We start from the raw sequence: 26,591 nt of genomic DNA, 5'->3' as shown, positions 1-26,591 counted from the left end.
AAAAAATTCTAACGGGTAATTTTAATAACATTTTAACTTAGTTAAAACCTTTTACTTACATTTTAGCATGGAATGCTACAATGGTATAATTATGCACCACAGTTTGGACCAAAAGTAAGAAATCGTTGTACATAACAAGACAACAAAGACCTGGAACGAGCTCACCTGACATGGTTTCAGTTAAGCCTACTGCTCCTCTTAGCACGTGCATTTATTACATGCTGGGTGGTGCTTTGACAGTTATTACTGGATGCTACTTTCTAAAGCAGAGATGTTAATCACAGAAGCGTCTCTCTAACCAATTTAAATCGTATTAGGTTGTCTGTTGCAGCAATGAAATACTGGTCCTAATGAACAGTGTGTGGTTATGACAAATTCCTTTTATGTCTCCAAGGAAGAGTATGAGGTTTCACACAGGAATCAGCTGGTTGATTGCCACAAATATTTCCATTAAACTTTTCAAAGGTGCTCCTTACTGGGAAAAAAAAAAAAAGAACCTGGTTTAGAGGAAGCAACAATACATGATGTTTAGCAACAGGCTTGATTCATCAGGTCTTTTTCTTTGCAAACATTCAAAGCACACTGTAAATTGACTGCAGGTTATCAGTTAAGTTTTTAACTATTAATTAAATAGTATGTACTATGTAACATTAATTACAGCATATAAACACCACTGCTGCGTAAATTATGCTTATCTGATGGCTTGTGAAAACCTGCTCTGCTACCACCGCCACATTTCAAGGAATCCCTCCTCTTCAGCCGCGCTGCTCAGGTATAAATGAATTCCCCCGCATGCTGGACGTGTTCCACTAAGCCTTACTTCTACAAATAGTTACTTGCTTAACTTTAAGCATGAGATAAACCAATTGTGTTTGCTGAGATTACTGATATAAGTAGCTCCATAGCAGTGTGAATGTGGGGCCACCAGCCACACACAGTAGAACTGCTGTACTCCGGAAAGAAAGGGGAGCAATAGTATATTCTTACTCAGGCACGCTCTCAGCATCAATTCAAGGCTTTACCTGAGGATTTCATCCATTACTGCTACTTTTATCCCTTCACCAAATACTTAGTATTTTTTTAAAAAAGTTAACTGGATACTGATTTGATTCTCACGTCAGCATTCGTCTGATTTTTTTTTTTTTCTTTTTTTGCTTTGAATTTCTTAAAAAGTTGTCCTGGTTTTGGCTGGGATACCATATGACATCATGCTCGGGGGGAGTTGGCCAGGGGGGCAGCGATCGCTGCTCGGGGCCGGGCTGGGCATCAGTCAGCAGGTGGTGAGCAACTGCATTGTGCATCACTTGCTTTGTATATTCTCTTACCATTATTATTGTTATTCTTTTCTCTTATTAAACTGCCTTTATATCTCAACCCATGGGTTTTACTTTTTTTCCCCGATTCTCTCCCCCATCCCACTGAGGGAGAAGGGGAGTGAGTGAGTGGCTGGATGGTGTTCAGCTGCCTGCCAGGTTAAACTACAACAAAAGTATAATGTGTTTTAATGCAAAGGTCCGTACCCTAAAGTGCTTACAATCAAATCATACACTAAAAAAAAAAAAAAAAAATTCTGTCCTGACTGGGAATGCGCTGTGGCTTTTCACTTGTAAATTGGAAAAAGTCAGCTAGCAATCCTCCAGCACTAAGTAATAAAATGTTTTATAAACCTTTTTTCCCCCAACAAGATAAAACTGGAGAGTTTTAAGTAAGAGACCCATTTTGTAACCTTGTGAAGCTATATTCATAAAAAGTAATTTTTTTGTCAAAAAGACCCCAAGGAGTTTAAGCAGAATTCAGTGGATCTGTATTCTGGTAGCAGATTCATCTATTTTTCACCTATTTTCAATTTGTTCCATTACAGGTGCTCCCTACAGCTTGCCTTCCCTCCCACTCCCACCCCTTCCAGTTACCGTCTCTGCCTTCATTAATTGAATTGGCTATATTGAGTATTTGTTGTTTAAATCAAAATCTGGAGTAACAATGCAACAATTTTTAGGGTTGCAAGAGGTTTACGGGGGAAAAAAAAAAATCCTAATTCTATTCCTTTCTCTGTATCACTGCATTTGTGTGTCCCAGAGTGGAGACAATTTCTTGGTAACTTATTTTTCTCATGCAATATCCTCAGGTGCCCTTAGCTTTCACTTTGAGCAAAACCAGCAGCTTTGAGAGGCGCACACTTGCATCTTCTCTACACATCTCACCTGCATTCATTAAATATCTGTTCCCCTTCACACCATGATTCCCAGTATGACACAAAAATTCTATTTGGTAGAGGAACTTATCTTACAGTAGCATTTTGTAAATTATTTTATAATTGTGGGATTGGCTTTGCTTTAATTTTTTTTTCTAGTTTCAAATGCTCAAACAATATGGAAGGAGACTGTGCAGTTTAAGAACAATATTTACCTTTTATGCCAAGAAGGTAAGAGGAATTATTTTATTTTGTATTGCAGTGGATGATGAAATAAGCAAACATGCATTTGCAAAGGACTCAGAACATAACAATAAAGTTGTGTAAGTGTATTTAGAACATACGTTTTGAGGATACAATGAAAAATAACTTACTTTGCCCCATTTCCTTCTCCTCCTGCATTGCTGCTCCAAGAATTAGCGTATGAGTTGTAACAGCAAATAATTTTGAGAATTCCTGACCTGGGAGGTTTAATTTTGCTTAACTTTCAGTTGTTTCTATTCTAGTTAATACCTCTTCTACAAAGATTCATGTTCATATTTCAACCAAACTTTTTGTTTCCTCAGGTTTCTATCACCATCCTACAGCCTGTTTTGGAAAGGGGAGTCACAGGAATAGCAAAATAATGTTGTGGACAAAGTTTTTTATTCTATAAAGTAATAAAGCCAACTGAATGAGATGCTAGCAAAATGGTAAGAATATTATATTCAATATTTTTCATTAGCACAAACTAAAAGTGCAGATAGACTAAAAAAAAAAAAAATCTTTAAAAAAAAAAAAACCAGTCCAGAATGTTACAACTTCACCATGTTTACACTGAGGATAACAAGAGAAGAGTTCACTTGTATAGGGCAATAATCCAGAAGTCCATGTAATTTAAACCAATGTCCAAAGAACACGTTTTTGCCTAGAAGAAAGCTACAGCTCTTGGGTCTTTATCCAGTTTGCATGGGACTAAGATAAAGCCATAAATAAATACCCAGCATGACAATTGATATAGAAAAGTTTTGCTCCCTAGCCCCTAAAGCAATGGTTTCCAAACAATAAGAAATACTTCAGTTCAGTTCTTTTCTGCAGTGTTCTTGTTGGCAGCAGAAATACAAACTCACCATCAGAGCGCACGTGCAGACTTGCCATGTGCTGCAATTGCCGCTAACCGAGAAAAAAAGAAAGGTGAAGAGCGGGAAACCGCATGCTGCAATTGCACTGCCTACCTTCAGGGTTCCTTAGCAGCTTCTTCAGGTGTCTTCTCCTCCACAGAAACTGAAAACGGAGACAAAACACTAGTGAGAAACGTTGGAAACAACTTATTTGATGACAAATAGTAGAGTAAGTTGTTTCCTTTAGTCCAAAGGATCCTTTGGACTAAAGGGACACAATTTACAAGGTTTTATTAGGTATGCAGACATTTTTCCTTTTCGCTTTTTAATTCTAACTAAAAGAGTTTAGAGGCCAAACTTCTAAATGCCTTTGAAAATCTCCACAGTGATGATTTTTACACACATTTTTCTTTGCATTTAATTATATCGTTCAATAGCAATATAGGATCATTTATAGCTCCACTGAAACGCTGTAAGGTTTATAAATATCACATGCTCTGTGCTTTTCTTTACAGCAGTGTAGTTTAAGAAAATTCCATCTTTCAAATTAAGTCAGGCGTTAAAAATGTGTGTTACATCACATGCAGCACAAGGGAGAATTTCTTGTTCTTAATGAACTTTACACCCAGCCACTTAGCAGGGTGCTAAGCTCAAAACACCACCGCGGTCCAGCTTAGCAAAACCTATTTCTACTGCATGGCATACAATTTAAAAATTAAATTTTCTGCTAATGCTACGGTGCCAAACACAGTCATCGCTAGCAGCCACATTGCATCACTTGCGTTCCGCGTGCTCTCTCGGCTCGCTCAGTGCAAACAGCCATTAGTGCTTTCCAGAGACAAATCATTTCAGACCCAGCTGTACGCCTGCACCTTCTGAAGTCTGCCCCGACTCCTCTGCATCAATGTCCTGGCTCCTCGAGGGTGCGTCAGAAATCTCTTGAGCTGCTGAGGCTACTCCTTCCTTGACACTGTCTAAGTTTTCCTCATGGGCAGAAGGATCTGCAACATCCAAGACTTCACTCACAGTTTCTATGAATCAAATTAGAGAGATAATTGTCTTGTCTTTCCATTCACTGGCACAAATGAGGGCGAGCAGTCAAGGCTCACGAAGCATGAAGTACCTGCCTAATATACCCGTCTGAAGTAACTGGAGACAACAGATGATTAAATTTTATCATGCAAATAAAAGTTTGCAAGTGGCATTCCAGGGGAAGTCTGACTTTTCCCAACCTTGGGGCAGAAAACTATAAACGTGAGTTATTTTCATATCTTTAGGCAAAGCTAAGTATTCTCTAACATGTACGTTCTCTTGCAGATACCCTCATTTTATTTTCTGGTTTCTGTCGAACTATTAATGATGTGCAAGATACTAGTGGTAAAGTTTCCACGGAAATAATCCTAGTCTGATCAATGCTATAGGGTGTTACCCATACACTCCACACAACCTTGCAAAGATGGGTAGTTTTAACGTAGAAATATCCTACCATCGGGCTGAAGATTCAGGCTGCGATTCCAGTGTAGCATGAATGCCAACTAGCCATTTTTCAATACTCCTTAAGGATAAAGCCATCCATCTGTATAAAAAGCCTGTAACAGGTAATATCTCTATATACAGACACACTCTGCAGGGGTACCAAACACATCATCCAGCTGTTACGTGTTAAATTTTACTCGAGTAAATTCTCTCTTACCATGTTCTTCGAACCTTCCTGTCTGAGGTCTCCATCATCACACACCATAACTGCTCGGCAGAACAAGGTTTGCAGGGACTTTTTGCTGTCACAAATTGTGTCCCATACTAAGCTGCATGTGTATTAAATACAGCTAATTAAACAGCTTCATTAGAAGTTCAGTAAATGCAGTAAATAGGAGTTTTGTAGAGCTACCATCCCACGCCTTTTTCTAAATATCAGCTCACAGCTATTTAAATACAGCATATTCCAAACACCAGCTATTTCACTTTACTTTGCGGAAGACTGACTGAATTTTGAAGAAGCAACAGAAAAAAAAAAATTCAGGAATTGCTACCTTTGTCTTTATAGGGAACAGCTATGCAATAGAAGTAGTACATTTGAAATTCAGAACATTCGGTATATATATACATCACTTGATGTAATGCAAAATATCTGCTATGGTAACAAGCCGCTGGTTTTGAGTTTGCAACATCAAACATTCAGTTTGTATTACCAAAAACTTGCTCTCTGGCTTATAGTATTTCATCTTGCTAATTTTTGTTTATTTCTTGTGATGTTTCAGTGGTTTAATTTCTTTGCACAAAGAAGAGTAAATCAGTAAGCAGGTAGAGGGAGCAACATGGACTTTCCTGCTTTTTAATAAAAGCTCATTTCCTTTGAGTGGGAATGGTGTTTATTTGCCACCTACAGGAATACCTGCCTCAAAATCAAACGTTAACGCTTATACCACTTGTACTGAATGGTTTGTCTCTGCTCTGAAGTATTCTTTTTGGCTGTCAGAAAGGCAATCTACTGCAACAAAACATGGATTCCTCCCAATGCATCTGGACAGGTCCCTGCAGAGCAGCTGTCGCTCCCCAAAGGGCCTTGCTGTGACAGGCATCACGTTTTTGAAAGCCTATGTCTGTACGTATCAGTAATGGTCCTTGGTTATCACAGAAGACTCGGGCTGGTGCTTTTATTCAAGTGGCTTTCACATCCATTCCTTGAGCACACGTGGTGGGTTTTGTGGAGCCACCTTCCTGGTGCCACAGCTGAAGTGCTCTTCTCCAGAAGAGAAAGCTGGCAGTGGCGGGTGGTCCAAGCACGCTTGCTGACAGCAGCGCCAGACGTGGCGGCTTGCACTGGGTCATTATCCATGCCTTACGGCATCATCTCCAGTAAGGATTCAGACTGGCCCATGAAGATCACTTTGGCATCATTTCTTTGGCCTGTTGCCAAAGCAGGCAGCAAGCCATCCAGGTGTCTTTTGGTGCTTTGAGCATCATGAAAATAAGAACGAGTCCATAACCACGAAGGCTATTTTTGAGCATTAATCTGACATACCTAAACAAATCCCAGTGGGTGTTTTTGGTGGTTTGTACGTGGCTCGGTCTTGGAACAAACGCTCTATATCCCGCTCACAAGGTCAATGCGTTTTTCTCTGTCCTGAGGAATTGCTGCAATCCCAGGACAACACCAGATGAACAATGACCTGGGAAGCTGAGAAGGAGTCCCCCACCTCTTTCAGATTCGGGATTCTGGCCCCTTCTCCGTGGGGCTCATCAGGCATGATGAGTCCCTCGCACCCTCTCCTACCGATCGGCTGGTAGCACAAAGCATTGTGAAGTTTAGGAATGTCTACTTTTTGTTTCTCTGGATGTTAAATTTAATCTCAGTGCTATTCCTCCCCCCCGCCTTTTTATAAATCTGCATGTATTTAATTTAATTTTTTTTTTTCAGTCCAGCTTAATCTCTCGCAGTTGTTCCATGTAAAATCCTGCAGTAACACCCTATTTCATAAAAGAGATTTTATCTCTGCCTGGTACAATGATGACTCATTTTCCATAATCCTCGGAAGAAGGATTTTACTTTTCTGTCTGTTCAATTATTGCAAAGCTGTTAATAAGCCTGTCGTGAAACTCTACAGCAATTAACAGATGTAACTGAAATAACGTCTAACTTTTGCTAGTTCAAGTACTAAAAAAATTAAGCTACTTCATTTTTTCAGAATAGAGTTGTAGAGGAGCACAGCGTCTTAGCTGGTTCTGTGTTGTTTTCTGCACAATGATCAGTTTGAAATTCTGAAGTTCCCCATATCCTCGTGCAGCGATGACTATGACCCATTTTGTCTATCTAAGCCAGCTTTCTTACAGTTTCTACAGGCTTTAACTGAACAAAATAATCTGCATTGCACAACTGCTTCCCTGCAATGAAGACACCTGGTATTTAAGTGCTGTTTGTATTGCATTTTCCTCTGAATGCCCAGCTGCTTTATTATCGGCATTAGTCAATACGACTTCAGCTCCTTAACAGCTCTAACCTAACACCCACTTGCAGCATTCCAGTCAGATTGGTCTCAGTCAAATGGTGATTCACCCTGACCCATACAATTTAAAATCTGCCAAAAATGGGAATGAATTTTTTTAGTTTCTTCTTAAATTCATAAAAGTGGGGTTGTTTGGAGTTTTTTCTTAATTCGGGGCGGGGGAGGGGGGGAGGGGAAGAACTCCCCCCATCCACCATTGTTCATCAATAGCACTGGAGTTAAATGGTTTCACGATTTTACCATTTCATTGAGTGTTTGGTGTGTCGTGTGTGTTTCCCATCCCCCCCAATCTTAGTAAAATATATTGCTCTACAGAAGCAATACACTTCACAGTTTCATACCAAGGTATTATACTGGTAGCAAAATCTCAGCCTTTGTCATTAATGTTAGCTACTTTTTTCTGAAAATTTTATATTTATTTTTCTTGTGTTTCTTCACCAGGCATTTGTCAATTTTATATTTTCCCCTTGGGATAAGCAGCTAAGTCCCAGTATCAGTGACTACAGTTTTCTTCAATTTTGCTAGACATTTGTATATACTACTGCACTTACAGATCTGAGTTAGGAGCTTAACCTGTGATTTCTACAAAAGATAATGCAAAAGAACTTCCAGCCTCAGAGAAATCAAACTAATCATGTTTACTAACTGTAGGCAAGTGGTTAGGCTTTGCACATTGCACCAACTGCTGTTCTGAAAGCATTCAAAGGGACGTTAAAGTGCTAAGGATTTTGAGGACAAACGTCCTCAGGCTAGCTAGAGCCCCGACGTATTTCCACTACGCAACCATCCATACATAACTCAACATCTTTGTAATATCCACTGCTTACGTGTAACCCTGAACCCGAACAAAAATATCGCCGCCTTCTGCCCAGGATAGCTACATGCACTCTCAAGTGGTCTTTAGCTCCTCTGCTTTATGAGATAATCAGAAATAAGTCCTTTGAGCAGAAATATGTCCTTCCAAACCGCACAAGCGGGAACAGAACATGACTGGGCAAGCACCAGCAGCACATTACATATGCACCAAACACAATACCAAACCATTTATGTTACGAAAACACATCTGGTTTGAGTTGAGTAAATACAGAAAAGGAAATTGATTTTATGGACAAAAGGAAATTAGGGTTTTGGATTTAAACTTTTTTTTTTTTTAAAATAAGGCAGCAGCAGGTATTCAACATCTAGTTCCACCTAGACATACAAACCCTATCCTTTCAGTGCACAAAAAAAAATATGCTTCCTGTAAAAAGTAGTTATTCCTGCAGTCTTTAAAGGTACAATTTTTACTCTTATAAGTACTGACATTGCAGCACTGAGAGCGCAGGACTCTACACTTCTGTGCATTCACAGTAGAACAGAAAACAAATCCAGGGCACTTCTGCATCCTCATGATTGTCAACTGAATTGTCTGAATATTAGCAAGCTCAGCATTCCCCCAGCAGAACAGAGAAGCACGATGAGCAGGAACTTGCATGCCCTGTGCGACTGACTCATCTTTGCTCCAGCTAATACAAAAAATAATAATAAAAAACAACCCTACACAGATTGACTTTTTCCCTGCTAATAATAATAAAAACCACAAAACCAACACAAAACCTCACACACAGGGATTGACTTTCAGAGCCCAGAGCCTACTGCTTGTGTGGCCTCTTCCCCCAAAACTTTCAAGCATTTAAAACAAGCTTTCCAACTTCCCTGAGAGAGTTTTTGTGCAGGAACAGCCTGGACTTTTGCCTGGGACAGAAAGCTCTAGTTTGAAATTGGCAGTCATGTCCTACCACCCGGGAAACAATACGCTATAGGATGATCTTGAAGCAGGCAGGTGAAAGGGAGGTATGGAGCGAATTGAGTTGGCGCTGATTGTGATAAGCAGAATCTGAAATCTGCCAAGAACCTGGTTCTTGCAAGAATTTTTGTGGGAGACACTGTTTCTGATAGCATCTCTACAGGGCATATCTCGCCTCAAGCAGGTGAAGCACTTTACCTTGTGAAAGAAATACATTTTTCTCTTAGCATGTACAAAGAGAGGAAGATGTCTCTCACAGAGCAGCATTAAAAGAAGGAAAAGTCCAAATTTTTAAAAAAGCTTTAGCATTCAGTGTTCCTAAAGCTGGATTTTCCAAGCTGTGTTTGCATACCACATACCATGCGTGAAAGCTAAGAAAGCAAACTGAGCAACCTGATCTAGTTAAAGATGTGCCTGCTCACTGCAGGGGATTTTGGACTAGATGACCTCTCAAGGTCCCTTCCGACCCAAAGCATTCTATGATTCTATAGAAGTACCAACTGTCCAATACATACATATTATTTCATGTCAGGTTTCATCGACCACAATTCCTGAAGAAAGCAATGGGATACATGAGATCAAGGAGAAGAAAAAGAAACAAGTAGTTGACTTTCCGTATTCTACACATCTACAGTCACATCAGCATTGCCAAGAGGAGTAAGAAGAAGTAAGAGAAGTTCTGCTCCTCCGTCTAAGCAAGCTTGGACCATTCTGGGAGCACGGTACACTGTCCTTTGTTACTGAGGTTTCTTTAGTGCTGATTTAAACTCCTGCTTTAAAGCCTAGAGCAGCCCTTAAAAAAAAAAATCAACCATGTTAATGTGAGGGTTAGGTCTCCACACTTCTGCTAAAGTAGCAGCTGGTTAGCAACTAATTGTTAAGACAACAAACAAACAAAACTTACTTTACATATGGAAAGAAATTATTCTAAAAAGGAAAGAACTGCCTTCCTCCTTCCTCAAGTAGGTGAAGCACTTTACCTTGTGAAAGAGATACATTTTTCTCTTAACATGTAAAAAGAGAGGAAGCTGTCTCTCACAGAGCAGCATGAAAAGAAGGAAAAGTTCAGATTTTTAAAAAAGCACGGGGGCACTCCTGGAATTCAGAATTTCACTCCTACAGCAAAGGTTTTACCACCTTTGGCCAGTCAGCTCAGCATGGCTGCAAACGCTCTCCTTTTTCAGAGTCCTTTTGTATTGAAATTTTTTTATTATTTTTAATATCGACTGATGACAATTTATAGATGACTGATACAAATAGCCTGTAGGCATAATTAAACAAACTTTAATACTATATTTTTAAATCTTAGTGGACTTCAAGCTTTTACCTCGTATTTTTTAAGTGGCTTTGTAAGTATGTTTTCCTTATTTACAATATATACAGAGAAGATGATAGCTGTTTCAGAATTTAAAATGAAAGCTATATTCAATTTTCTCCTTGCTCGGGGAGAGGTGGAAGACTTTTTCATCCCCTGGGATGGAAGTTTTATAACAAGATCATACAAGAGAACCACAGCCTTCTCAGGAGTACAGCCTATATTTTTTCCCCCCAGTTTTGCATTTCCCTGCTAATATATTTAGAACTATCATATTTCGATTCTAATCCTAATCCTTTGATTCATTTTAAAAGTGCTATTTCCATTTAGAAACAACAACAACAAAACGTGAACAGGCACTGGTTTCCTGCAATTTTTAAAGATACTTAAAAATACCCTTTTCTGAGTGAAGCATTTAACTTAAAGCAGTACCCTTTGTATCATGAATTTTTTTTTTTTAAGCAGTCAGGATGAGGCTAGTATCTGTAATGCAGAACGTCAGGTTCAATTACTTTTAAAGATATTCTTTGCAGAAGAATTTGGCTTTATAAAGCTAAAATAATACAAGTTAGCCAGCATAATACGAATGGAATCTGCCTGGAGCGCATGAACCAAAGCTGGAGCACAAAAAAAGGCTTTGATATTTCAAGCTGCCTATAACATAACCAATGTCACACACTAATCCCAAAGGGGGAAGAAAAAAAAAGCCAAACTTAGTTGTGAAAACAGAAACAATATTTCATTTACAGTCTCTTAGAGAACTAGTCATACCAGAATGCGATGCTTTTATTTACGTAAGGCTCCTCCTCAGTAAGGTCCATCGAGGGTCTTGGGATGTTCCCTGAAACATTAGGATAGGCAGGGCAAAAAATTCCCCATTCCTTTTCGTAGTTTAAAGACCTGCTAATGGAAAGCTTACGGTGGAGTAGAATTCACTTTTAAAAAGTCAAATTCTGCCATGTGTGAAAAGTAATTAAAGAATGTATCTGAGAGAGACTGCGAAACAGAGCACAAGATGTGAGGTCACCTGGCTCCCTCGGATCTAATCTGGGGGAGAAGACAGCAGCAGCAGTAAGAAACTGATTCCCGTTAAGACCAACGTAGCCTATTTTGGTTCCATCATCAGCTTTAAGGAAAATGGAAAAGCAGTTCCTTCAACGATGGCTTTTGTTCTAAATCCTGAGGTGGTGGTGACAGCTAAGGTCCCCTTTCCTCCTTTCATTGGAAGCCACCTGCCACCCCAGGTATGGCTGACTTCAGTTCAGCACCTCCTCCCTCTGCTTACGGGGGCTGAAACCACCATCAGCCACTTCAGCAATAGGAAGAAGGGGAAATAACCATCACTGAGTCAGTGTGGGACAAAACAAAATAGGCAAAACTGCGCATATGACCCCATCAAGTGAGCAAGTGCTTCAGGTTTCATTGGCCAGGAAGACACAAGGAGCTCTGAATGGAGGGCTCGCGGATACCCAACCACCCCAAGCACCAGGAACATCACTCAGGACCACTTGAAATGCACTCTCTCTGCTCACTGGCTTTTTATTCAGTGACCATTTAAGATTATAACCAGCTAGAGTAAGTTATCCATCACTTAATGGAAAAACACTTAATGCTTAAGTGTTTGGCTTGAAAAGGAAAAAAATCTACTAGATGGTTAACCACAGACCAATGTGGTCCATCAGTCTCTCCGACACTATGAATTCAGCACTTGAGCTTCAGACAGGAAAAAATAAATCTCTCAGCTCTACCTGCTAAACAGAATCAGGGAACTAACAGTTATTTAGAAAAGCACTGAATATTATTCAGTCCGATCAGCCCCTTGAATGCACGGGACAGGAACTCATGGCTGGTGACTGCTGAAGCCCATGTTACTCTCAAGAAATTGTCTGTGGAACTGCCCTGGCCTGACCACCCTGTTGTTTGGACATGGCATGAAGGCAGCCTCGGCCTTCCCTACCTAGCAATACCTCGCTAGAGCCCACAGGCATCTGGAGTTTTCTCCCTTTGGCATTTCAGCTGTTCCATAAATTAAGCCTGAACCAGAGGCTCAGAGCCTTTGAGAAACTGATGAACAAAGGCAGGCTGGGACTTCTAATAATCCTGCCACTATAAAAATCTGACAGCTTTTTTTTTTTTATTGCAAGCTATCCATAAGTAATCCAGATAAAAATCCATGAGGTCCAGCTGAGATCTTAAACCATGGGGTTATGAAGCACATTTTTAAGAAAAAAAATTTTTTTTCTTCACTCCATACAGCAAGAAAAGAAACAACTTCATTCAGCCAAACATTTCACAGGTTGTTTGTGCCCAATGTGGGTCGCTAGTTCCTAAGGAAAGCCTCATTATTTTGTACGAATGACCAGAAGACTCACTACAAGAGAGATTATTCTAGAATGGATGATAAAAAAAGATTCAGAGATGCCTGTAATGATCAGAATAAAAGCATAACAGTGCATACCACATTAATCCAGAACAGCTTCTAATGCCCCATATAATTTCAAGTATATCTGTTTATATTCTGCAACAAGGATTTATAGCAATGAGAAGCAATTCACATTGTGTTTGGTTGGTTGTTTTAAACACCTAGCCACTGATTGGAATGGATCCTAAGGAAAACCAGTGCAAGCTAACATGAAGACCATATATGAAAATGTACTAACAGTTTGATGTATGAAATCATCCAGAAGTTCTAAAAAAACCTTTAATTAAAGTTAGGCATTTTCTTTAACACTCTTCATTCAAAGTAATGCACCAAATTTTACCCACTTACATTGTTTTCAAAGGAGCAACCAAAGTTCAGCTTGTTGTTTTTTGAAAAGGATGTTTCTCTCTGCAATGAGAAACGCTGCCCAAAAATTAATACAAACCCCCCCATCATTGCCATTCTGGTTTGAACTGCCACCACAGGAGGACAGAACGGAGTCCCTGTTGCCGTTTCCTCTAAAGTAGGACAACAATAGCATTCCTCTGTTTTTGTTGACCAAAGTGAGTTCTTGCTTTCCAATTTAAAAAAATAAAGCTATTATACAGGGTTTTTTTAAGTCTTGACAATGAGCTATAAATACTAGTAAAAAGCAGTAAGTCCATTTTCTCCTTAACAGTGACAATCATTTTGGCATTATTCACTTTACCTCCTTTTACCAGCTTTAACATTTTCTTAAGAAGCAACTTAACCCCTTGTTCTGCAGCAGACAAAGGGGAAGACAGTTATTTTATGGAGTTCTCCCCCACTTACTTGTTTGCACTTCTGGCTGAGAAGTTCTAGGTTTTTTTCCATTTTACTGGAATCCTCCTCCCCAGCCCAGTGCATGATGTAAAATTCTCTTTTCAGCAAGGCTGTTCAAAACCAGACAGTCTCTCTATTTACCAACGTGTGTCTTCAGATGCTCACAACTTTTACAGAAGTCTTTTCTAAATATCCTTCACATTCTTCCTACAGAGATTTTCCAGTTACGCTATGCCGACTCATCTACAAGCTCAGTTTCATGGAGGAAAAGTAGGGACTAGTGGCCAGCCTGTAGCAATCAGAGAGATGCAAGATAAGCACAGCAGTCCAAGGGACAGATAAAGCAAGTGATAACTACGGAGCAGGAATACCCAACAGACGTTCCGCAGATCTGGATACTTCCCCAGTAGGATAACAGTCACCTAATCCAACTTTCTAGAGCCTGTTTAGCTAGCTTAGTCCACCATAATCAACAAAGAGAAAAAAAAAACCTCTAAAAGGAGATTTGGAATAGAAGATCTTTATTACCGTTGGTAATTAAGCACAGATTTTGTCAGATGATATGACTACTGTCCCTGACTCTGTCCTCTGTTACACCAATCTACACCGAGACTCATTTCATGCAATGACGTTACATGTGAAAAAGGCAGCCTGTGTTGACACACTTCTATTCTATACAAGCGAGGTTGAGAAGAGAAAAAACCCAAAAAAGTAGTTATTTTCATGAAGTCCAACTGTGAACAAGTGGTATAATCATAGGGGATAAGGCCTGTCCAGCCCTAGGCAAACCTCAACTCCTAAGGCTGTAAAGAGCTGCAGGTAGCACAGCTTTTCCTCCTTCCTCCATTTCTCACAAACAAACGCCTAGAAGGATGAGTTTGCTCTACTGAGCAACGCCATTCTGAAAGCCTCTGAAAAAGTATAAGCAATTGCAAATCGCTTTGAGGACCTTTCAGCAATCTTCAAAATGCTCCCAGTGTCAGAGCATTTGGATATGCACCCAGAGTTTGGTAACTTACCGAGCAAAAACAACGTACACTGATCATGTCAGGTGGTTTTGTCTGCTTGGCACCGTTGTGCAGTTGGGTCAGCAAAAGTCCTGTCCAGAAAGCCGTAACTCCTGTCCAGTCCAGCCTGTATTTGTTTCTCTAGGCTGCAGACAACTGGCACTGTAATGCCATTGGAAGCTTAACACGGAAAACACTGGCACATTCACACACTAATCCTCCCTGAACCTAGCTACTCGCTCAAACAGTGTTTGAAATAACAGAGAAGAGACCACGTCCTTCAATACTCACAAAATTAGAAAAGATCCTATGCTACAGAAGTCAGGAGTCCAAGAAAGCACGGGTTTGGGCTAATTGCTTTTGCTGTTCCAGTTGATAATGCCAAATCCTCAAGCCTCAACACTGAAGTTGGAAAAAAAGTTTCTAGTGGCAATCCAAGAACTAAAAGCCAGAGATGCAGCAACACTGCCTAATCCAAATAGCAGCTTGCCAATCTGTGCATTTTATAGTGTTTGTTCTGTATGAAGAAAAAATGATCTTCATTTATGGTCCCCAGACAGAGCATACACTAGAAATAGAACAACAGGAAACGTACCAACACCAGGCAGTAACCAAAAGCAACAGCGCAACAGCTCGGGTAACAAAAAGGTACAGAAAACTAGAATTTAGAGGAAGCTAAAACCTTGGGAACAGAGTTACATGGCACAGTACTTTTTTTGGCCGTGGTATTTCAGAATTCCAGATACGACTAGTGGGCTGTAAATTGTTTAAATTGAGGCAAGAAGAAAATTCCAGCCAGGTACAATTGTAATTAACTTTTTAAAATTGTATTACCCTGATTAAGTACCTACCTCCAAGATTGGGTTTTTGATTTGGTTTGGGTTTTTTTTTTTGCACATCCATACATAATCACACATTTATGTTACCTCTATACTACGTATGTATACTGGAGACAAACATCCACTGGCACCTTGCACTTCCAAATGTATTAAAGAAAGCCTTCGGGATTCAAAGAAACAACTGCATTTGAAAAAGCAGAGGTTTACTGGTAACAGTAGAAATACTTGCACCTTCATCTGCAGAAGTAACATCAAGCTACCAACAAAACTAATAAATGTTATTTATATAAGTATTCTTTTTCAAAGTAAGCCTTGGCAGTTCTGAAAGAAAAAGAATTCTCTACCTCAGTAAAAATGTAGAGATGCTTTTTTTCCCTCTAAATGGAGACAGCACAAAGGACGAAGATGGTTAAAAATGAAAGGTATTTCCAGAAGAGTTTTACGTTTGGGGTTTTTTTAGAACACATAGCTGTTGACTGCAGGTAAACACTGAACAAAGCAGTACCTAGAGAGGAGAGAACTTTTGAATCAAAATACCATCTTCTTCTATTTTAAGTATCACGCCAATGGAAACTAGCTTTTACACAGCTTAAAGGAAAGGGATACTGGTTTAAGCCTGTGCGTGTAAGACCACGTGCTGCTCCTTAAACCCTACATGCAGTCAAGAGCCAGAGGCCCCTGTCAATTCCTCGGAGACCCAAGGGGAAGAACTGCTTCAGCGGTCATGCTGTTCTCCTGCAGGTGGGACCCGGACAAGAGGAGCAGCCGGCCTGGCGGCAGGAGCCTCTGCAGCCTCCCAGGGCCAGACTCGCCCAGAGCGGGGCTTAGCCCCAGCGGGGGAACCTCACATGAACCACTTACGAGATCCAAGGGTTCACCACGGACTCGGGCACAGCTGTTACGAACGGATATTTACAATAGTCCTCACCAGTGACCAGTGGCATGAGAGAACTGTTCTCAGAAGCAAGATTTAACATCCCAGAAAGGTCAAAGAGATCAGGCAATGCTATGCTGGGGAGAACACTCCCTCGCTTTAGAAACTACTAATTACTGAGGGGAAATACTACTTCCGCCGCTTAATGTGAAATGCTTTAGCTAATACGTGATATCCTGATTAGAGGTTGGAAGGAAGATGGATGAAACAACATGCAGAAGTTTCTCAACAATTTTATATCCCAGAGGTTCACTTCTGCCAGCTTTACCGTGCAGCAAAGAATAACCACTGCAGCAAGATTTGACAGCTGACACCTGAAACGACCCTCAGAATCCCTTATAAATATCAAGGTAACAGAAGTGTTGTTCTAGTGCTGCTCTCTTTGGTATGTAGCCAGAGAAAATAAATTTCAGAAATCAGGAATTTCTAAATAGTACATCCACTTCCAGTCAACACCAGCAGTAACTAACAGTTACAAGACGTATTTCCTCTTATAAAATAGTGACCACTAACTACGTGAAGTCACCATGTCTAGAATTAGATCCTGAGACTTAATCTACTTACGCACAAGATCCTACCCTATGGAACAATTAACAAATATTCCTAGATAAGCATTGTGAAAGGAATATTCAACCACTTCCAGATACAACCAAGTGCCCACTCCTTGAAGTGAAATTTTCCAAAAGCTCTGTAGAGCAACACTGCGAGACATTTTAAGACATCTTCTCTCTCTTAACAGCTCTAATTCACTAACTTTAACATATACCAGACTACTTCCTTTCTAAATGAAATGATCTAAATATTCATATAATCATAAAATGGTTTGGGTCAGAAGGGACCTTAAAGATCATCTAGTTCCAACCCCCCTGCCATGGGCAGGGACACCTTCCACTAGACCATATTGCTCAAAGCCCCATCCAGCCTTTTAAAGCCATTACCCCTTGTCCTACCACCACACACCCTTGTAAAAAGTCCCTCTCCAGCTTTCTTGTAGGCCCCCTTCAGGGACTGGAAGGCTGCTGTAAGGTCTCCCCAGAGCCTTCTTTTCTCCAGGCTGAACAACCCCAGCTCTCTCAGCCTGTCTTCACAGGAGAGGTGCTCCAGCCCCCTGATCATCTTAATGGTCCTCCTCCAGACTCACTCCAACTGGTCCATGTCCTTACACTGGGGGCTCCAGAGCTGGACGCAGTGCTCCAGGTGGGGCCTCACCAGAGAGGAGTAGAGGGGCAGAATCACCTCCCCTGACCTGCTGGCCACGCTGCTTTTGATGCGGCCTGGGATACGGTTGGCTTTCTGGGCTGTGAGCGCACATTGCTGGGTCACGTTGAGCTTCTCATCAACCAACACCCTCAAGTCCTTCTCCTCGGGGCTGCTCTCAATCCATTCTCTGCCCAGCCTGTATTTGTGCTTGGGATTGCCCTGACCTGTGAGCGGGACCTTGCACTTGGCCTTGTTGAACTTCATGAGGTTTGCATGGGCCCACCTCTCAAACCTGTTGAGGTCCCTCTGGATGGCATCCCTTCCTTTCAGTGTGTCAACCACACCACAGAGCTTGGTATCGTTGGCAAACTTGCTGAGAGTGTATTTGATCCCACTGTCCACCGACACAGATGTTAAACAGTGCCAGTCCCAATACCGAGCCCTGAGGAATGCCACTCGTCAGTGGTCTCCACCTGGACATCGAGCCATTGACTGCAATTCTTTGAGCGTGACCATCCAGCCAATTCCTTATCCACTGAGCAGGTAATCCGTCAAATCCATGTCTCTCCAATTTAGAGACAAGGATGTTTTGCAGGTCGGTGTCAAATGCTTTGCACAAGTCCAGGTAGATGACATCAGTTGCTCTTCCCTTATGCACCAATGCTGTAACCCCGTCATAGAAGGCCACCAAATTTGTGATAGAAATGGAAGTTTTTGAGGCTCTAGCTATTTTAACTACTACCTTATAAGTATTTTTTGTATGTAAACAGTAATAGTCACTACAAATATACTTACCTGTACTTTACCTGTAGCTATATTACTTTTAGCAGATCAGACCAAGTATAGTTTTAAAATGTTGTTTGTAATGGATTGTTTTGCAGACCAGCACAGCAGCTATTGACACATGAATTAAAATCCCATTCACACCTAGACCTTTCACAAAAGTCAGGCATGTGAAGTGCTGCACCATTTCTTGAGTTCATTTGTTAAAAATGCAATTAAGATGCATCCATTCCTCACTGGAGTCACCAAGGAAAAAGGCAAAAACAATTCCGGAATCTGCTAATACTTTTCAAGGTGCTATGATAACCTCCCACGGACTAGCAGTCAAAATACTTTTAATCTCAGTCTGACCTGTGTTACAGATACATCCTTTCAAGTAGATGTTTCTTTTCTCAAAGTCAGTCAAACACAGGTGTGCAGTGACAATTCCATGTTTAAGCGAAGGTGAAAACCACTTTGGTGGTTTTCATACTTGCTACAGCCACACGGCAGTCTTTCCTTCCAAAGCAATAATTAGAACGGAGTTTCTCTTTCATGATAGGCTGGAGGCTGGCACGTTTGGTGGTGGTGGTGGTTTTGTTTGGTTTTTAGCTGAAGACACCAGAAGTAAATGTTTGCAGCTTTCCTATTGACCGAGAAATTACGATTGCTTGACGTGTGCCCTTTTCAACTTCAACTACACAAATCAAGAGGTACGAGGACAAGCCACTGCTCTATCCTTAGAGGTTAGCAGTAAGAAAAAAAGAAATTGCTAAAAAAAAATCAAGTTAAATTATAATACTGCACTTTCTGCAACTTATGGATAGGTTTGCATTTGTATCATTGTGATTTTTTTTAAATTACAGTAAATAAAAATACTTCAAACAGCCCAATAGTTCAAAATACTGAGTATGTAGTCACTAAAGTGTTTAATACCAATTTGATATTTTACTGAATTTTGAAATTTTTAGCCTAGCATATCCTTGTCATGATCTCAGTGCTAATATTTTGGTTGCTATGCAAGATTCCGCTCAAGTTACATTGACAGAACAGCTATAACTATTTAGCATGAATATCTTAGGAATGGCCAGCAAAATAAAATGTTTTGATTCCTTAACAAACCCTTAAGAACCAGGTCACCAAAACAACTGTTCAACCCATCACATTACATGCTCACCTTAAAATAAGATCTTAAAGACGAGAAATAGAATGGGGTAGTAAAATAAACTTTTCATTCTACTAGTTTTAGGCAGTAACTCTGGTGCCACAGGCAGCATGCTTTTAGAGACACTGATTTGATAGGCTTAATTACCTTATGCTCATGATATGTCAAGGTAACACCTGACTTAGTTTTCACTGCAGGACAAACTCCATTAGGAACACGGACGTTTGTTCTTAATGTTCTGTAGTAAGAGGCAGAGCTTTAGAACCCACACCACACACACGCAAAAACCGCATTCATAAGTTAACCTTGCACTGCAGCAGCTTCTGAATTAGCAGCAACTTCCAAATTAGCAGCAGCTTCCTGCTGTGCTTCCTCCACAGCAGGGGATGCCTCTGGAGCTGGCAAGTCATTCTCCCCTGCAGTCTCTGGGGATACCCCAACACTCTCATCCTGTGCTGCAGGTCCAGCAGCAGCGACTGCATCAGCCTCTTCCGTGGCCGTCTCTGCTTCAGTGACTTCAGCCATCTCTTCTTCATCACCTTTTAAGAATTTATTTAATACAATAGAGAGAGTAAAGCACATGCATGCAGCGCAAAACAACAACTACTTTTTACCATCATCCTCATTTGAATTTAAAGTGGGAAGCTAAGCTTTGGGATCAGAATTTACAAAGTCAAGAAATCAATAATTAACACCCCGCCCAATATTGTCTAACGTGGCACCAAAAAAGGATGTTTACAAGATGAGGAAACCATATTCTTAATTACCGAAGTTTCATAACTGCTTCAGTGTAATACAGAAAGAGACTGTGGCTTAAGCAAGTGACTACAAGAGGTGGGAGTGCAGGGAAGGATAAAAAGGACCCTGCCAAGTGCTGCTTCAAACCCACTCTGCTGAAAGGGCCAGTGATAACGCACTCGTGGGTGTCACAAGGAGCAGGATTCTTGTCCGGTTTGCACCGCAGCAGCGGAGTTACCACACTGGGAATAAGACATTTGCTACCATACCTAGAAGCTCTTACAGAGTTTATTATCCATCAGGGTGGCAGCTTCAAAGCACTGCAACCCAAGGTGCGGCTTCAGTTTGCACAGGGCTCTTCAAGGTGGCTAACTTGGCTGCCAATAGCTACAGTAAAGCCAAGCCCAACAAGCGATTAGTTTTCAGACAGGTTTTGTGCTACCCCTTAGCCCTATGCTGCCACAGGTATTCTGTGCTACTCTGCTATCCCTATTCACCCTGCTTGCTTTAAAGCTATGTTGAATGCACTGTGACCACTGCAAGAGCTGCAGCACTCAAGTAAGAAAGGTGAGATCTGTGTGGTAGAACAGGGGACCCTTACTGAAACTAGCTGTATATAAGTAAGAAAATAATTTGCTAATTGTAAGTGGTCAGACTCACTTTACTGGAGATACGAGCACTTATGACTGACTGTTTTCTTTTTACAAGTCCTAGCTGTCTTTTAAATACTTGTCTACTCTGCTGTGGGTTGGACTCTTTAGAATCTGAAAAACCCAGTGCTTCCCAATCATGCATTACTTCAAACTCAGCTGAGACAAGTAATTAAAAACTAACAGCACAAAGCCACAAAGATGCACAATCAACATGCAAACATGCACCAAGATCAAGTAAACAACAGAAGTTATATACCCAGTGTTCATTGCAAGTTTACTGCTAGAACCAACTCACCATGTGAAAAAGTGGAACTGGAAATAAAGTTTGTAATACAGTGTAAACTAAGTGAGAATAGAAAGGAAAGGGAAGAGCTTAAAGAGACATAGTCAGAATTTATGTTATTCTTTTGTATCTGTTAAAAAACTGAACAGATCAATTTTGATTCCTGTTTTTCTCATGCTAGTGCAAGCCTGTCCTTTTGCATCCAGGTTCAAACATTAGTCTATCCATTGCTCAGTAAAAATCAAAACTTTGTGTTATGCAACCTGATCATGTCCCTTTAAGAGAATGCTATATTTAAAAAAAAAAAACCTAAATTGATTACACAAAGAACAGACTAACAGCCAAGCTTAGCATTCAGTACACTTTATTGGACAGTCAAATATAGAGTGCATTCATTCACAACAGCCAGCTTCTCAGACTCAGAACTGCCTTCTACAAAGCCGATTCAGTAATAAGCTCAATATGGTTTGGCCTTGCAAACATATAATTAGTTCCTTTAAAGTCTCACAAGTATGGAGTTTTACAATAGAAGGTATAAAGTCATCCCAAGGTAGGCTGCAAGGTACGCAATGGTGAACGACTGTCCTTTGTTTGTATTTAACTTCCTCGGGTTTGGAAAGAGATTTCCCTTGTATTTTAGTCTGGAAAGTGTAAAAGCAGAGTATAGATTAGAAAGATTGAATCAGCTTGCATCAAGTTAAAAAGAAAAGTCATTGCTAAAAAAAGAAGGAAATCAGGAACAAGTTTAAAGGAGACACATGCAAATGGAAGACAAAAACTCAGTAGTTGCTAAAATAAGCAAGTAGACTGTTCTGCAAGGAAAACATCATTTTACAGTTCAAATGATGTCCCAGATTTCCTACTGCTACTTCCAGTCAGGCTTCTGCCAGGGGCTTTTTTAAATCCCCCCCTAAATTTGAGAGTAGCTTTCAGTTAAGAAGAGCTACAGAAAATTTGCTATTAGATCTTTTTTTAAGTGTCTGATATTGTTAATCAAAATGCCATGAAATATCATTTCAACCCTCTAATAAACAAACAGGCCTAGAATAGCATTTGATTGTTTCTCTTGTTTTGACAGCCTTGTTTGCTATGTGCAGTTCTTTAGAACGGACATTTTGGGTTTGGGCACATGGAGAGAGTTTTCCTTGGGACGAGAAACCACAAAAGTCATTTGTATCGGGAATCTCCCTCTGATCAGCTGCTCCCTAGTATTAAGTTCTCCCAGCTAGAAAGTTCTTCCCTTACCATAGTGCATGTAGCAAATCTGCCCTGAACATGCTGTTTGGCATGCTGCTTTTCTATCTACCAACTCATATTGTTATCAGTACTGGTATATAGCTTATTTTAAGCTTCATTTTATGTGACCCACCCTAAAAAATATTGATTACTTTGAGAACAGAATTTTTAATCACTCTTAGCAGCAATGCTTACTGTGAAAAAGTGCAAGGACTAACTGAATTTAAAGAATGTGTAGGAAAAGAAGCTGCAGTGGCACTTCTGGGAAAAGCAATACTATGGTAACACTGTGACAGGATACATACAAAAATGACTAGGCAAGGAACAGGAAAAAAAGGGGAGGAAGAGCGCCGTTAATTCTTTCAAGAAAGCACACAGAGGATTCCACAGGAAAAGTAAGAGCAGAAACCTCTTTTAGGAGGATACAGTTAGGAATGAAGAAGGATTTAAAAAAGAGCTGATTCAACAGTAGTTTTGTATTGCGAATTGGAATTAGCTACTCAGAAGTCCAATTAAAAACTCTGGGTTGAGCATTTATTCAGAAGTTCAATATTGACTATAATGTAGGAAATAAGTTTCAGCTGTGTTCACTGTATGGCCTCAGAAATGTTTTGGACTTCTTACTATCAATAGCAAGGAAGGCAGCAATCACCTGCCCTTGGTTGTTAGTTTATGTCAATTCCTAAGCAGCGCCAAGGCATCAGATAATGGGACGTCTGGAGAGCACCCGACGTCAGAATCAGGGAAGTTGCAGAGCACAGAGTACTCTTACCCCAGTCTCAGGCAACGCCGGTATAGCCTTCAGTGGGTCAACAGCACCACTGGCGCTGGGGGTACCCCATCCCGCTCAAACATTTTGGCAGACTAGGGTTAAAATGCAGTACCTTGCAGAAGTGAACCTTAAGAGAGGGAATATACTGACACCATTTTGAGTGCCCTGGAAGGATTGATTAATGCTTTCCCACCTACCATGGTCTTCTGACTATGCTAGCCAGAACGTAACAAGTGTGACCCTCGTTTCTTCCCTGAACAGCAGACGATGAGGTCACTAGGAAAAAATATCTACTTTGGTCCTGGCTAGATTTTTTATTTTAGGGACAAGGAAGGACTGCATTAAAATTGTGGCCGAATTCTCAGCATTTAAAGAATTAAGTTTAAAACCTGTATTGCTTCCAGCTGCTTAAGAGAAAGAAAATTAAGGTGTTTTGCCAGTTTAAATCTTAAAATCTTTAATTTTAAACTTCTAAAACTAAAGCACGTGTTGTGGAACTTCAAGACTAACAACTTCAACAGAAACCAGTTTAGAGGCAGACAATTCAAAGCGTGTTCTCACATTGAAATCAAAATTTAAACTCAGCATACTTTATTCAGATCTATTCTTTGTGTGCATGCAAATGTATTGTCAGTTCTCTAGATGTCAGCATCAGAAAAAATAAGGAACAGCTTCAAGTGCTATGGCTTAATTTATTTATTTTTAAAAATAACTACTAAATAAAAATATAAAGATCCTTAAGAAGTCACTTTTTCTAATTGCTTTGCCTAGCAAGGCCATGCTGGCCAAAGTTCTATCTTTCGTATTAACACCACCATAACACTAATTGATGTAGACAGAGGCAACATTCCATTACAAGTATTTGAACTAACATGGTCTAATTATTTAAGCATGAAGAGCTAAATAAGGATTTGCCATACATTTAGGTGGTGTCTGCTTTTCATTTAATTCTAAATTACAAAGGACAAAAATCAGAGTAGTGGGACAAGAAATGGGTCCAATTTACAAGATTTTTTTAAAAAAACGTAGATCTTTTTTCCTATTGAACTGTGTTCCCTGATGGCACACAGCCTGGAGCCAAACTGTTGACTGAGAATAAGATATTATCTCCTTCCCCCCCAACAAACAAAAGAGCAAAACTGATTTTGACAGCATTATGCATTTAGTCAAGTTTCATTAAGCTTCCAGTAAATCAAATGCAAATACCCGATATACAATTAGTGGTTCGCACATCAACTCTTTCCATCCAAAGAGACTCCTGCAGGTTGATCAGAGGCCAGACTCACGGTCTACAGGTTGATCACAGGCCAGATTCATTGCCTAAACATTAAGTCCACTCCCCAAATTTGTGCAGAATTAGCTTTGTAACAGAACACTGCACAACCACCTTTGTCTTTACTCCCAGTCACAGAGGTCAGACAAGGACTTGGACAGGGTTAAGGCCCGATCAGACAATCTAGAAGTCTGTTCCAGATCCTCATGTACCCGGGGAACAAGAGAAAAAAGCTTAACTCACCCTTGCTTGGCCAAGGTTTGTTTTTCCTCCCCTCAGCTCTCTCATGAAGAATATTCATATGTTCAATATACTTGCTGCGGGATGAACTGACTACTCTGTAGGCCTGAAAGGAAATTATACCCAAACTTATTGCTACGTCCCTACAAAGTTACCAAACAAAAAGAGGAGAGAGGGAAAGAAGGGCTTTTAAGCAAGTGCTACTGCTCATCTGAAAAGGCATATCAAATTATGCTAAGCAACGTTAAAAAAAAATAAAATCTACTTTGCTATACCAACATTTTTATACGTTTCACATTTCTCCATTGTTAGAAAGCAAATACAAGACACCATGCAGCTTTCAAAGTGCTGCAGTGTTTCAGGAATTGAACACAGTGTTTTAAAAGACAATTACAGTCAGGTTATTTAAAAAAAACAAAACAAAACAAACACACACACACACACACACAAAACCAAAAAAAACCCAACCCAAAACAAACCTATGCTAAAAAGGTGACAGCAAGATAATTTGTTATTCCTCCAGATATGCAATCACACAAGTTTGATATTTTGAACAAGTAGAAGCTACTTACCATTCAAGAGGATTATTTTGTGGGAGAGGGAAACACGTACCTCTCTGGGATGTGCTAGTCACTATCTCAAATCTTGGGAGGGGTGGGGGGTGGAAAGAAGCTACAAAATGGAGGCTTTAGGGGCATGAAGCGCAGAGTCTGATACATTTAGATGCAGGGGAGAGAATTATTACCAAAAAGCTTGACAAAAGCAGATGTTTACAAAACTTTAACATGCTTTTTCTAAGTAAATAGCATTCTTATCTTTCTTTGTGCCCCAATTAATGAGGTTCATCATGTTCCCCTTGTGGCTTCAGACAGCTTACTTCACATCTGTCTTGCCCACTTTCCTATATTATTAATGTTTGTGGTTGACAAAAAGAGGCAAAGGGTTAGAGGCAGGTGCCTTACTCCATCTTTGGATACATTCATTTCACATAGTTTTAAGTATGTTTTCCACTAAGAATGATGACAGCACTAGCTATCAAAGTAACAGTAAAACAGGCAGGCAATAGTTGTTCAGCTTCACTAGTTCTCCTGAACTGATTTTTAAGTTAGACTCTATTTAATTACATGCTACAACATCCACATTCTATTGACAGTTTGCGTCTTGACCATATTCTTTAACCCAGAACACACCTTATACCATGCCAACTCAGAAAGTTCAAATGGCTCCATTTCCAAACACTTACATAAAATAAACCACCAAAAGCAGCAACGCCAGCAAGGAGATAGTAAATCATGTTCTCTCCAGAAGAGCCAGGAACGCTCCCAGATGACATCTGGCGAAGAGGTGCTATAAAAACCAGTATTGAAATTGATGTAAAGTGCTGCAAAAGTACGATCACGAAATAGAATGACAGAATCTGAACGTTGTATGGGAAAGGATCATTTTAAAAGATGTAACGAAATGGAGAGGTACAGCTTACTGACATTTAGTACGACTGAGTAACACAGGGCATGGTGCCTAACTGAACAAGGTACGTGGCTGAGCTCTTCCTAAGCGTAGGATTTTCTATGCACAACGCTGTCTGTCTATCAACTTCCAAGTACCAGATGCAGTCTATGTAGACTAAGGAACTACCTAACAAACATAAAAAAAAAATAAAAGGGAACGTAAAAAAGTTCCTGACTAAGGTACGTAAAAGAATTAATCTGTCCTTATTCAGTCTTGCTGCAGTCATGATCAGCAGAGATAACAAATCCTCCTCAGTTTGTAATAACAGAGCACTTTCAGAAAAAGCGTTTTCCTTTGAATTCACATTCTTTCATTCTCAAATAGACTGCTGACATTTCCATACATGCGCATAACCCAT

The 26,591-nt window shown here is 40.2% G+C and overlaps 1 protein-coding gene across 1 annotated transcript; it reads right to left on the bottom strand.

The window, feature by feature from the left end:
- Positions 1 to 26,591, bottom strand: LOC118453320 (mitochondria localized glutamic acid rich protein). The gene is made up of 7 exons (XM_035903703.1): positions 26,577 to 26,591; positions 25,968 to 26,105; positions 24,728 to 24,830; positions 19,835 to 20,068; positions 4,164 to 4,322; positions 3,406 to 3,454; positions 1 to 475 (listed from the first exon to the last, which is right to left on the bottom strand). Exons 1-6 carry the CDS (start codon positions 26,589 to 26,591, stop codon positions 3,408 to 3,410), a joined length of 696 nt encoding a protein of 231 aa, XP_035759596.1. The 3' UTR covers positions 1 to 475; positions 3,406 to 3,407.

This window comes from Egretta garzetta, unplaced genomic scaffold, assembly GCF_000687185.1.
Source record: "Egretta garzetta isolate BGI_Z169 unplaced genomic scaffold, ASM68718v1 scaffold751, whole genome shotgun sequence".
Lineage (NCBI taxonomy): Eukaryota > Metazoa > Chordata > Aves > Pelecaniformes > Ardeidae > Egretta > Egretta garzetta.
Note: the sequence above shows the minus strand (reverse complement) of the source record. Positions and strands in the feature narration are given on the sequence as shown.